This window comes from Myripristis murdjan, chromosome 12, assembly GCF_902150065.1.
Source record: "Myripristis murdjan chromosome 12, fMyrMur1.1, whole genome shotgun sequence".
In the NCBI taxonomy this organism is placed as follows: domain Eukaryota; kingdom Metazoa; phylum Chordata; class Actinopteri; order Holocentriformes; family Holocentridae; genus Myripristis; species Myripristis murdjan.
Genome location: NC_043991.1, coordinates 597,410 through 611,305, shown reverse-complemented (window position 1 = coordinate 611,305; position 13,896 = coordinate 597,410). Strand labels below are relative to the sequence as shown.

The 13,896-nt window shown below is 46.7% G+C and overlaps 1 protein-coding gene across 1 annotated transcript in view; it reads right to left on the bottom strand.

Annotated features, from left to right (window-relative positions):
* The window catches only part of wdr7 (WD repeat domain 7), a 111,408-nt gene that overhangs the window by 66,277 nt on the left and 31,235 nt on the right, over window positions 1–13,896 (bottom strand). Inside the window, exons 20-22 of the mRNA XM_030065735.1 lie at window positions 13,866–13,888; window positions 8,768–8,859; window positions 3,142–3,273 (exon numbers count right to left, since the gene is read on the bottom strand). Of these exons, the coding sequence (XP_029921595.1) occupies window positions 3,142–3,273; window positions 8,768–8,859; window positions 13,866–13,888 (247 nt within the window). The remainder of the gene's footprint in view (window positions 1–3,141; window positions 3,274–8,767; window positions 8,860–13,865; window positions 13,889–13,896) is intronic.

The following is a 13,896-nucleotide window of genomic DNA, read 5'->3' as shown; positions in this document are numbered from 1 at the left end:
TAAATATTTAATTTAATAATTACATATGGCTTGTTGATTATAAAAATATTTCACTGCTACTTTTCTTGAATTTTTTAAAAATTTCTGGTCATTTTACTGTAACTTTTTAAAACTAATTCCTTTGCTAATTTTGATGTCATTTCATGTTAACTTTCTCCTTGCCTCTTTCCAATGTTTTTTTTTTTCCCAGGAGAAAAAAGGTGATTAGCAAATAAGCCAAAAAAAAAGGAACATGAGTAAAAATAAAATAAAAGAAAACAAAGAAAAGCAAATTTCCATAAAATTAGTAAAAAAAAAAAACGAATAAACAAATAAATAAATAATGGAACATGAAGAAAAAAGAAAAAAGGAAAAAATTGCCAGGGAACTAGCAAAAAATGCAGACAAAATTATATTAATAATTATTAAATTGATCCGTTGCAGCGTCAGATCAGTGATGGCAGACTGACGGGACCTCGAGCGGTTTGAAAAGCCTCAGCCAGAAGATAAATTCATACATAATAAATAAAATAAACAAATTGCTGTAAAACTACATCAGTGCTTAGAAGCGGTCGGTGTTGGACCTCGAGCTGCAGCGCCTCGTCGCCGGCCTGCAGAAACCTCACAACGACCACAGCGACAGGTTTCCAACTAAACTGATAAGAGCTGCATCCATAACAACAAATACATTAAACAGAAAAGAGTAAAATAAATGGATAACATTTGAAACCTGATATATTTCAGATTAAATTATCTGTTCAATATTCAATATAAATCTATATCTATCTATATCTAATCTATATCTATATCTAAATCTATCTAAATCTATCTATATCTGTTTGGGAACGGGTTTAGGAACGTGTTGGGGAACGTGTTGGGGAGCGTGTTGGGGAGCGTGTTGGGGAGCGTGTTGGGGAGCGTGTTGGGGAGCGTGTTCGGGAACGGGTTCGGGAACGGGTTCGGGAACGTGTTCGGGAACGGGTTTGGGAACGTGTTCGGGAACGTGTTAGGGAACGTGTTTGGGAACGTGTTCTGGAACATGTTCGGGAACATGTTTGGGAACGGGTTTAGGAACGTGTTCGGGAACGTGTTCGGGAACGTGTTTGGGAACGTGTTCTGGAACGTGTTCTGGAACGTGTTCGGGAACGTGTTCGGGAACGTGTTCGGGAACGTGTTTGTCTACGGGACGGGTCAGCTGGTTTGAGCCCGAGGCGACAGCGGGAGGAGCCGGGCTCCAGGAGCATGCTTGCTGTTTTACATCTGATATTTATCAGGAAATAAGCCAAGAGCGTCTGTCAGCTGGGATCTGACTCCAGTGGAAAGTGGAAAGTGTGTGTGTGCTGAACGCTGGAGGGAGCGCGCTAACACTTCCCCTCTGAAAAGGCACTTCACTTCCCTGCAGTCACAACAAAACGGACAGTTGTTTTAATGTGACGGGACGCTGGGGGGAGGTGGGGGGCAGCCAGCCTCCACAGGAAGAGGCTACATCCTGCTGAAAAAAACAAAAAAACAAAAACCAAAAACCAAAAAGGAATTTCAAACGGCTGTTCCAAAGAGAGGAAAAAGCATTAGGCCAGAAAAAAGAGCAGCAGCAGCACTGCATGGAAACAAAGCGTGCACTGAGCTTCAGCCACCAAACTCATTTAAAATGAAATAAAAACATTAAAAAAAAAAAATAATCAAGGAATAAAACTTGTGTCACTGGTCATTGGCTGATGTTTGACTTCGAAGCGGAACGCGGTGCGCTTTGCACTTCACCCCGTCCCAGACGCAGAGTTTAGTTTCAGATTTGGGGTTCAGTCGGCGTCGGGGAGGAGTTCCCCCTCAGGTGAAAAGAGCAAGCATGCAAACAGAGTGAGTACAGGTACGCTGCCACGCCACGGACACACACACACACACACACACACACACACACAGAAAGTGAGTGGGCGGAGCTGCACAGGAACACTAGGACACTGGAAAAAGACAAACAGCAGCGGGTGGGGGGGGGCAGGGCTGAGCTCAATTTACCTTCAACAGACTCATTTCACCAAAAATATATAAAAATGTGTTTTATTTTGAAAGGCACATCATTGAGAACAAATTCTTCCTGACAGCGGCGCCCTGGTCACTGCACTTTATGTCTAATAGTAAAGCTGCACGTGGCGCCCCCCGGTGGCGGCCAGAGGGAAGCAGACCGGGACGCTTCACGACGAGCAGCGTGACAAAGATCTGACGTCAGCTCAGCTTCTGTTTGCATTTCACTGTAAAAGCCCCTAACCTCAGTATGAAGCTTAATTTACAAATTACCTTTTACTGATTAGTGTGACTGCTCACAAAAGTCAAACACAATAAACAGAAGAGGCCACTGGAGGAAAAAAAAATCTGTTTTCCTTTTTTCTGTTTGGACAAACTCTGACGGCCTCAAGGGGGCGTCACGGTCATCAGGGTTCAAACTGAACTGGTCGTGCCTTTTAGTGTCAATTTGTGACTTCCTGTTTGGTCCAACCTGAGGCTCAGGGACAAAAACATCAATTTGTTCATTTGAATGAATTGAAAATAGATCAAACTCAGCCCTGACAGACAGACAGACAGGCAGACAGACAGATACACACACAGACAGGCAGACAGACAGGCAGACAGACAGACAGATACACACACAGACAGGCAGACAGACAGGCAGACAGACAGACCAAAACAAGGACGTGGACACTGCGAGAGACGAAGACTAACGAGGCTGCAGGGAGGAAACAGGACTGATGCAAAGAAAGGAGGAGAGGCAACAAGGGAGAGAGAGAGAGAGAGTGAGACAGGGAGAGAGCAAAGGAGGAAGTGGAAACAGAAGAGGAAGAGAAACAGCAGGACGGAAATGAAAGGCTGAACTGAGGACGGAGGACAGGATGAAGGAGGCAGGAAAGAGAAAATGAATAAAAATGAACAAAAGATCTGTGAAAACGACAGAAAAAAGAGGAGAGAGCAGAGGAAGACAAGAGGCAGGACGCCAGACGTAGGAACAAACCAAAGAGAGAGAGAGAGCAAGGAAGGAGGGGATAAGGACAAGGAATGAAGGAATGTAGGAAGGAAGGAAAGGAGGGAAGCGTAAGCTGTCCCAAAACAAAGATAACAAATTGAGGAGAGAGGCTGTGCTGTGAGGATCCCTGAGCGGAGGCTGTCAGGCTGTACCTTCGTTGACTGAGGGGATGTTATGAGAAGCAGGGCCGGGGCCGGGGGAGCCAGGGGCCCCCTGAGAGAGCCCCCCAGGGGCCCCCGGGGTCCCGGCGGTGGTGGCAGTGTTGGCTGCAGCAGCTACAGAAGCTTGCAAAGGAAGAGAGGAAAGAAACAGTCAAGAGGGAAGGAAGAAGTTAAGAAAAAACAACATATAAATACAGATATTCATACACACAAGTACCAAAGGAAGGAGGGAGAGTCAGTCAAGGAGAGAAGGAGTGATGAAGAAAGGAGGAAAATAAACGAAAGAGATGAGAGAGCAACCACAGACAGGACACAGACAGCGGCCATATTTGATTTACATGTTTGAGTTCTGCTGCTGGATCACTTAGGCTAATGCTAATGCTAATGCTAACAGCCAGGAGATAAACCCAACCAGCCGGGTGGAGCTTCTCTGACGACCACGCAGATCAGATATGGTCACTGTGTTAAGAAAGGAAACACTAACCCCCCAAACCAAATATATAAAAACACAAGAAATAAATCAAATCAACAAAAAAACAAAACCAAAAACATGTACAGACAAAGAAAAGAACAAAACTGCAAAGAAAGAGAAAAGGTTAAGAACAGAGTTCAGGTCATATGAAGGATCAGGAAATAAAGATCCACGCAAAACATTTCATGGACAGAAGACAGAAAATATACAGAAAAGACAAAAGAAAAATCAAATATATAACAAAACCTTCTTACAGGCAGACAGAACAAACAGAAAGGACAACAAAGAGGGAGGAAATTCAAAAGAACAGAAAAATCAAAGAAAGACTTTTCCTAAGAGGAGGACGAAAGTAAAGGTTCAGAGAAGACGACAGATTTGAAAGTAAAATCCAAGTCAAACAAACACAGAGAGACTTCATTTCCCAGGAGGCACTTGGGGGAAAGATGCAGAGTCAGCAGTTAGTCTGGAGATTGTTAGGAAAATGTTGTTTCAAACTGCAGGAGCGTCAGAGCCGGGACACACACACACACAGACAGACACACACACACACAGACACACACACACACACAGACATTTAGCAAAACCAGTTTAGCAGAGGAGAGACAAGAACAAAGTTTAGTAAAATACTTCAACCACCACAGAAGAAGAACATGAAGTACAGAGACACCATAGAAGAACAGCTAGAGCAACATCACATCAGGAGGGGGTGAGTCAGAGAGAGAAAGACAGAAAGAAAGAAAGAAAGACAGAAAGAAAGAAAGAAAGAAAGACAGAAAGAAAGAAAGAAAGAAAAAAGAAATAATGAGCAAAAAGAGAGAAGGATGAGAGAGAGAGAGACAGAGAGAGAGGGGGGGTGAGACAGGTGAGAGGGAGAGGTGAGGGCTGAACAGGTTTCCCGGTGAACAGGCAGCAGGCTGAAGCCATGCAGCGAAGACGGAGAGAGAGAGAGAGAGAGAGAGAGGGAGAGAGAGAGAGAGAGAGGGCGATCGACAGCAGCACAGAGCGCAGAAACAAAACATGGCAGAGGAAAACGTGAGAAAGAAACCTTGCAGTTGCCATGGAGACGGAGGAGGAGTTCAGACGTGTTTTAATGGTGACGAGCGGCACAGAGCCTTGAGGTCGACTCGCTTCCCCTCAGAGGCTCTTATTCTGCAAGCGGCCTCAGGCTTTTATTTTGACGCTGCCACAGGTCAGCTGATCGTCTGTCAGCTGACCGTCTGAGCGCGCTCTGTCTCGCTCTGTCTCGCTCTGTCTTGCTCTGGGAGGCTGGAGCTTCACCAACAGCTTCTGTGGTTTGGAAACTTCAAGCCTTCAGATGATTGACTTTATTTTAGGTTTCTACTGATGCTGCTGTCACATAAAGTAAATCTGTCTGTCTGTCTAACGGTGACGTGGAGCCTCAGCTGACCCCGACCTCCTCACCCCGACCTCCACCGTGTCTGAGGAGGAGGAGGAGGAGGAGGAGGAGGAGCGTCTGAGTCTGAGCTGCCAGGATCCAACATGGAGCTCCTCCAGGACGGACCTCCTCAGCTCGCTGGGACAGGAGCAGCTTTACAGCCGAGCCCATCCTCTGCCTCACAGCTTCTCCACCGACTCGACTCGACTCAACTCGCCTCGGTTTCTGCCGTTTTCCATTACAATAAAGTACCACCTCATTGTTGGTGGAGTCGTCATAGCAACGCGGCCCCGCCCCCAAGCACAGAAAAGTCTCCACCTCTTCATTTGACCACGGCACCGGTTTGCTTGCCATCGCTGTGACCGAGTCGCTCTCATGTGTCGCCACTCACCGTCCAATCAGTGGCCTGCACGGCGTTTATGTGACATTTCAGCTCAACTCAGCCCGCTTGGAGCCCCGGCCGAGTCGGTACTGAAATAGTACCTGCTACCAGGAACTACCACCTGATGGAAAAGCTCTCAAACCGAGTCAAGTCGAGTCGAGTCGAGTCGAGACGAGACGAGTTGAGGCGAGGCGAGGCGAGGCGAGGCGAGGCGAGGCAAGTCGGGTTGGGTCGGGTCGGGTCGGGGCGAGTCGGGTCGAGTCGGGTCGGGTCTGGTCGGGTCGGGTCGGGTTGGGTCGGGTCGGGTCGAGGCGAATCGAGTCGGGTCGAGGCGGGTCGGGTCGAGGCGAGTCAAACCGAGGCGAGGCGAGGCGAGGCGAGGCGAGGCGAGGCGAGTCGAGGCGAGGCGAGTCAAGGCGAGGCGAGGCGAGTCGAGTCGAGACGAGTTGAGGCAAGTCGAGGCGAGGCGAGTCGAGTCGAGTCGAGTCGAGACGAGGCGAGTCAAGGCGAGGCGAGGCGAGGCGAGGCGAGGCGAGTCGAGTCGAGTCGAGACGAGTCGAGGCGAGTCGAGGCGAGGCGAGTCGAGGCGAGATGAGTCGGGTCGGGTCGAGTCGAGGCGAGGCGAGGCGAGTCGAGTCACCGTCCAATCAGTGGCCTGCACGGCGTTTATGTGACATTTCAGCTCGACTCAGCTCACATGGAGCCCCGGCCGAGTCGGTACTGAAATAGTACCTGCTACCAGGAACTACCACCTGATGGAAAAGCTCTCAAACCGAGTCAAGGCAAGTCGAGTCGAGTCGAGGCGAGTCGAGTCAAACCGAGTCGAGGCGAGTCAAGTCAAGGCGAGTCGAGTCGAGTCGAGGCGAGGCGAGGAGCTGCTGGTGGCAAAGCGCCATGACAGTCGTGCAGTTTGCTCTGAAAGCATGAAGGAAGCCTGAGGTGCTTGTGTTTAATGTGCACATGTCCCAGTGCTGATGGGACGTCCATGTCAGTGAAATAATCTGAACTGTTGACCCGCCAACAAGTCAGGAACCGACCCGACACCGCCCACGTCCCATTACAGGACGTGGGCGCAGTTTGAACCGACCCGACACACACACTGACTCTGCTAACAAACAACAAACCAACACCTCCTGAAGCCTCAGAGCGTTCATCTGAGGACTTTTCCCTCTCTCTCTCTCTCTCTCTCTCTGTGTGTGTTGTCCTCCCTCGCCCGCCCTCTGTAAAGGCTGCAGTATATTGAAGGGGCCTCCTCGCTCCTTTCCATAACAAAGCTCGGCGAGCGGCGCTGACAGCGGCCCGTCACAAAGCCTCGAGTCGAGCCTTTCTGCTGAATGAGGGGGAGCGGGCGCGTGGCGAGAGCCGGGCCGCACGCTCGTCACGCTCGGCCTCCATTATGGCGTTTACAATGGCCCCGGGGCCCCCCGCCCCCCACAGGGGCCTGGCACCCTGGCACGTGTGTGTGTGTGTGTGTGTGTGTGTGTGTGTGTGAGCATGAGCGTCGCTGCGTGCATACATGAGATACGTGAGTAGAAGTGATTTTGTACGTGTTAAGCCTGCCATATGTACAGTGAGGTGTGTGTGTGTGTGTGTGTGTGTGTGTGTGTGTATGTGTGTGTGTGTGTGTGTGTGTGTGTGTGTGTATGTGTGTGTGTGTGTATGTGTGTGTGTGTGGAAGGCAGATGGTGACGGCTGGTTAAATCGTCCCCTACAGAGCTCGAGGCTGCAGAAAACATCAGCAACATTATTTACCTTTCTTTCTGTCTTTAAATGTTTTTTGTTGAGTTTTAGAAGAAGAACATCACAGGTGTGAGGTTCACCGCCTCACACACACACACACACACACACACACACACACACACACACACACACAGCTCTTTACTGAGCTTAAGTTAGTCATTTAATCATTTAATTGGGTCGTGTGCAGATTTCTCCTCCTCACTTCATCAGATTGGGATTAAACCTTCAGCATTCAGTCTGTGTGTGTGTGTGTGTGTGTGTGTGTGTGTGTGTGTGTGTGTTCACTTCATTCATTTATTGCACAGAGCAGCAGAGCAGATTTACTAAACTGTCAACACTGCAATCAAAAACATGTTTCACTGCAAGTAAAATAAATCTGGGATTCAAATGTGAATAAAAAAACTTTTGTGTGCAAACCCCAAAGTTTTGCTTCCTGCTGGTTTAGTTTGGGATTGTAGTCCATAGTTTCACTCTCAAATCCATGCGCGCGGGAACTACTTTTTGCCAGGGGGTGCTGCGTATGGTGGTGGTGGTGGTGGTGGTGGTGGTGTGGGGGGGGGGGGGGGGGGGGGGGGGGGGGGGGGGGATGCCGACTGATGGTGCCGCTGATGTGTCTCGGTGTGATTGCCCCTCTGCAGTTTTACATGTTTTTCGTTTTCCTTGCATTAGGTGCAGTAGATTAATACACGTTTTACTTTCTCCCCCTGTCCACACCCTAAGTGACTGCCACAATCAAGTCATTTTCAAAAGAAAATGACTTTGAAATGTGGTAAAATTAATTTGACATTTATTCCACCCCTCCTCAGCAGGGGGTGCTGCAGCACCCTCAGCACCACCCTTCCCGCGCCCTTGCTCAAATCTGTTTTTTTTTTTTTTTTTACTGCATCTATTCTGTTTTATTTCATAATAAAGCATCTTGTTCTTGTGTGACTACTTGATTTTTAAATTTTTTAAATTTCTGGTGAGGAGAAACTGCCTCATTTTGATTGTTCTTGTGTAAACAGATTCTGACGAGAATCTGGAGGAATTCATTTCTCTGAGGATTTAAAGCTGAAATCAGAAGTTTGTCACATGCTGTTCGGGAGCGGAGAGAAGATGATCTGACAACACGACAGCGTCTGAGCCGCTGCAGCCATGAAACCCTCAAGTCAGATCAATAGTACATTCATTAAAAACACTAAATATTATTTAAATAAGGGAGTAATCACTTCAGTCAGTTATCATGTTTTCAGTTTCTTCTGTGTGGCTGCTGGTCAGACTGACTGATACTCGTTCTCTGTAACTTGTGACGGACATTTCTCCTTTTCTGTCACATTATGAACTGAACTATCTGATTAATCCAGAAGCAGATATTGGACAGACTGACTCTCTGGGTTTTTGTCGTGTTCGTCCTAACGAGGTGAAATCTTTTCTCTCAGCGTCTCAAATGAAACTCCTGGTTATTCTCCGGGTTTCACCTTCCACGCCCTCTAAAACGGCGGACTGGCCCTTTACGCGGCGCAGGCTGTAGGTTTTGTTTTGACTCGGCGGGTTCTCCTGCCGGTGGGTCGCTTTATCCCCCTCCTCCCCGCCCCTCCCTCCCCGCAGGGCCCCGGCCTGTGAACCAAGCGCCTCCTTTTGTAGTTACCTTGTTTGATCTGGGCCTGCAGCGCCGGGCTGGAGGGCTGAGGGGCCGCCGACGTCCGGCGAGGAGTCTCCGGGGTTCCTGGTCTGGGAGGCCTGCAGCAAAACACAAAGACAGGACATGAAATATTCAGGAGGACAGGAAACAGGAGAGGGAAGAGGAAAGGAGAGCAGGGGAAACAGGAAAGGAAACTGGAAAGAAGAAAGGAAAGGAAAGGAAAGGAAAGGAAAGGAAAGGAAAGGAAAGGAAACACGAAGAAAGGAAAAGGAAAAGGAAAGGAAAGGAAAGGAAAGGAAAGGAAAGGAAAGGAAAGGAAAGGAAAGGAAAGGAAAGGAAAGGAAAGGAAAAGGGAAAGGAAACATGGAAGAAGAAAGGAAAAAGGAAATAAGAAGAAAGAAAAGGAAAGAGGAAAGGAACAAGCAAAAAAGAAAACGAAAGGCAAAAGAAAACCAAAGAGGAAACAAAAGGAAAGAGGAAAGGAAAAAAGAGGAAAGAGGAAAGGAGAGCGTTATCAATAGTACTGTTACTATCATCATTATTATTAGTCTTGTTATTATTTTGCTCGTGATAAATCCACCCTGACAGAACCTGCTGTCTCTGTGTTTCTCATTTTGCCTCCAGCTGAGTCCTCTGAGGTCAGTGAAAGGCATTCTGGGAAACGTAGTGTAAACACAGTGTGCAGCAGAGGTGAGCGAGGCGCTGAGGGAAACCAACCGCTTTATTCTGAGTTTGTAAACTCGATGCAAACTGACATTTTATCTGCATTAAATAAACACACGGAACGTGATGTTTGACCTTTATCCTCTAAGATGTTAAAAAATAAAATCACATACTTATCATTATTAATCATAAGAGTAATAATGAAAATTATGTTTGTACTGTCTCACAAACTTACTAACTTCTGTAAAAAGAAAAAGGATCAACACACACACACACACACACACACACACAACACTTACAAAAGATGGACTGGGTGCACCTGCATGTACACACACACACACACACACACACACACACACCTGCTCTCTCACTGTCTTTCACTCTCTCATACACAAAGAAACACATAATCATGACCCCCCAAGCCCCCCGACACACACACACTTTTTTTCTCTCAAGCCAGCGCTCACACAAAGAAACTCACACACACTCACTGCATTTCACCCACACACACACTTGCTGTCTTTCACCCAAGCACAAAGACACACACCCCATCTCTGACCTTAACACACACACACACACACACACACACACACAGAGGCAGGACAGACAAAATGGACAGAAAGTAAAAATAGTGAATTAATTTTTTTTTAAATGACGCCTCGTGGTGCAGCACATCACCATCACATGTGCTGTTCTCCAGGAAGTCATCATCACCATCATCACCATCATCCTCATCATCATCGTCCTCACCATCCTCCTCCTCCTCCTCCTCCTCCATTTGAAACTTGAAATTCACTTGATTTCTTTCAAGCAGACGATCATAAAATGACCCCAAAAAATTAAAAAAAAAAAAAAAAAAAAAAAAAACACCAGGCCAAAAGACACTTGTCACAAAAATGTGAAAAAAATGAAAAATGAAAAAAAGAACCCTGTAAAATAAATAAACACAGAAATAAAAAATAGCACCTGGCACGTTAACACCTGACTAAATGAACACCTGAGTGATGCTTCCAGAAGCTTCACGGCAGTCGGGATGTTCGACCTCTGTTTGTCTGTTTCGATGTTTGTTTTGTGTCAGGGGCCAGGGGGGGTCGGGGGGGAACCAGGGGGGCCCGGCCCGGCCCGGCAGGCCTCGGCTGGGGAAGCAGCGGCCCTGGCTGTGTTTCTGTGGATTCAGAGGAGGGAAGCTGCTCGGCCGTCATAAATGTAAGATGGAGACATGAAACCAAACAGCTTCAAATATTGAGCAGCGCTGCAGGAAGACGGAGAGAAGCTTCTTGATTTATTTTTACAGAGAACAGTTCAGCTTCAGTCCACCTCCTCTTCCTCCTCTTCCTCCTCCTCCTCACCTCTTCCTCTTCCTCCTCCTCACCTCTTCCTCCTCCTCCATGCTCCCTGTCTCTCCCTCTTCTCTCCTCACAGCTCCCTCACCTCTGCCACCGAAACACAGCCGACACCGCACAGCATTTCTTCAGCATTAACTCGACTTATATTAACCCCATGGAGCCTGGGGATGGGCTCTAATTTAGACTTTTTTAAATTACTGTTTATTTATTTACGTTCTTTCACATTTTAGAGTTATTATTGGGGGGTTTTTTCTGAGTAATTTTAGGGCAATGTAGTAATTATAATTTTAAACAGAATCATAATAATTATTGAGTAATTACAAATATTTTACTAATTTTCTGGTCTTTAATAAGCTTTTTTATTTTTATTTATTTAGCTAATTTTCTGGTCTTTATCTTGTGTTTTTTACTAACTATTTGATAATTGACGATTTCTGCTCATCTAATGATGTACTGATTGTTGTTATTATTATTATCTTATTACCATTATTATCATTACTAACATCATTATTAGGGTTACTCATTTATTTTTTATTTATTTCGTTTGGAGGCTAACTAGCCTAGCCCAGGGCCCGTGAATGCCATGTTGTCTCTATCAAGTTCGGAGAGAACCTGTGGGTGATTTCTGGGTTGAAAAATTATTTCGGCCTATCAGCAGGACAAACGATGCTGACATCATCAAGCTGAGTCAGAGCCAGAGAGATCGTAGCATGTTCGCTAACCCTGGCTAACAACAGAAAACAGTCAGAGCCCAACGTGTCGTGCTGGACTGTGTGTTTGGTTGTTTGGTTCACGGAACGGGACGGCCTGCAGGGGAGGGGCGGGGGGAGGAGTGCTGGTGTTTTATGGCGCCCACAGACTCTGAGACTGCCGGCCACACAGCGCGACACACAGCTGATCTTATTGGCTGCGACGCAGGTCAATATACAACAAAACATCATCAGCGTACGTGATCACGCTGCATCGCTGCAGAGAAGGAAGCTCAGCGAGAACAGAGCCGTGCAACAGTGATATCAATGTGCTCGTATTAATTATCAATATTAGGTGATATTAAGGTTGTAATGATAATGAGTAATATTACTGTGCTTGGACAAAAAACAAAGAAGAGGAGGAAGAGGAGGAGGAGAATGTGGACTCGGTCATTTTCTTCTTTGTTGGAATCCCAAACATTTCATTTTCCTCGTTTTACCTCCATCAGGTTCAGCTGCAGTGTCGTCGTTTCACGCTGCGTTCCTATTGGCTGGTCAGCAGACGTGGGTCGTAGCGGCGGGCGGCTCTCCTACGTTTCTGACGCCATGGTCACCAGACCGTGACGACGGCCATCTTTGATCCTCTCTCGCTGTGCGCCATTTTGGAGCCACGGCCAAAGAGAGAGGTGTGTGTGTGTGTGTGTGTGTGTGTGTGTGTGTGTGTGTGTGAGGCTGTCAGGACACTGAGGCACAGGAACTTTAGATCTGTCAGGCTGTGATCAGGACGTGGACGTGTTACTGGGTCATTTACGTGGCTCTACAGATGTTATGTTTTTTGGGGGGTGTGTTCTGTTTTATTTCTAATTTTGTTTCTTATTTTTATTTGTTATCGTCTCTGTGATCTGTTTGTAACGAACGCGGTGGGCAGCTGTTTCGGCAGGTGGATCAGGTCTTCTTCTTCTTCTGTGGTGAAATGCTCGACCACGACCCTGAACTCAACGTGATGAATCTTTCACAGCTCAATGGGAGCTCAGAGAGACTAAACAATCACCTTCACACCTGTCTCACACACACACACACACACACACACACACACACACACACACACACACTTAACACCCAGGAGCTGAACTCTCCAGCTCGGTGTTTTTCCAGCGTCGTGGTTTCCGTGCTTTGAATCCAGTTTTTCTGTGCTGGTTTCAGTCTCAGTTTGTTTGCTGCTGTTTTATTTTCCAGCTGGAGTTCAGACGTGTGTCGTATTCCAGATTTACTGGAGTTAGTTTGGGATTATTGTGTTTCATAACAAATAAAAGCATCTAAGAAAAGAGACAGGTCGTACACTCCAGGGGTTTCAAACCTTCCTCAAGTCCTGGATCCCAAGCGAACCTTCAGAAAGCCCCAGATCTCCACTGAGTATGTTGGTTTGTGTTGAGATTAACACTCCTAAATAATCACTCCTACATATTTTTGTCTGGTGAATTAACCCTTTGAAACCTGGGACAAAGAGCTGGATTTCCTTCAAACACGCAGGGAAAAAAGGCCAAATTATAAGAAAATTAGGAAGAGATTATGAAAAGATTGTAGATGTCCATGTTGAGAGTCACTGGGCTGAGGTCTGACTCTGAGGCTCTGGATTAATTTTATTTATAAGCTAATTTAACATTAATGTAGTAAACCTGTGGCTTAGCCTCATAATTAACAGACATGTCATGTATTGGTCCTCACTCTGCAGCTTCCCAGCGGCTCGTGTTAAAGGAAAACTGAAATGTTTTGGACAAAATCCCCTTTCCCCGACTTCAGACTGAGGCCAGATGTTGGACACCATGTTCTCCTCTGGACGTCCAGTGGTTCAGTTCCTATGGGTAGCATTTCCTGTTAGCTTAGCATAAAGACTTAGAGTCTATGGGAGTTGTTAGCCTGGCTCTGTCACAGTGAAAAGATCAACCTCCCAGCAGCTCTGAAGCGTCTGATTCACACAGAGGATCATGAGGATCTGAAACACACGGCTTGGAATACTTTTTAAAAACGGGGTTGGTCTGAGGAGCAGTCAGATGGTGGCGCTGTAACCTCTGAACACATTTCTTCCTCCGTCTGTCTCAGTGATCCTCACACCGCTGAAGGTGGAGGAAGATCCACCACTAATGAAGTTCTCCTCAAACCTCAAACCTCAAAACACTCTGCTTTGGTTTATAAATTCAAATTCTTCTAACCATGATGATAATGATGATGATGATGATGATGATGATGATGATGCCCTCATGTTTTCTTTATTGTCCATTTGATGAGACATTTTAAAGTGTTTCAAAGAGACACACTGACTAAATATAGAAAACCTTTTTTAAATGGCGTGTGTGTGTGTGTGTGTGCGTGTGTGTGTGTGTGTGTGTGTGTGTGTGTGTGTGTTACCTGGCCGGTGCCTTCTTCATGTGCTCGCCGA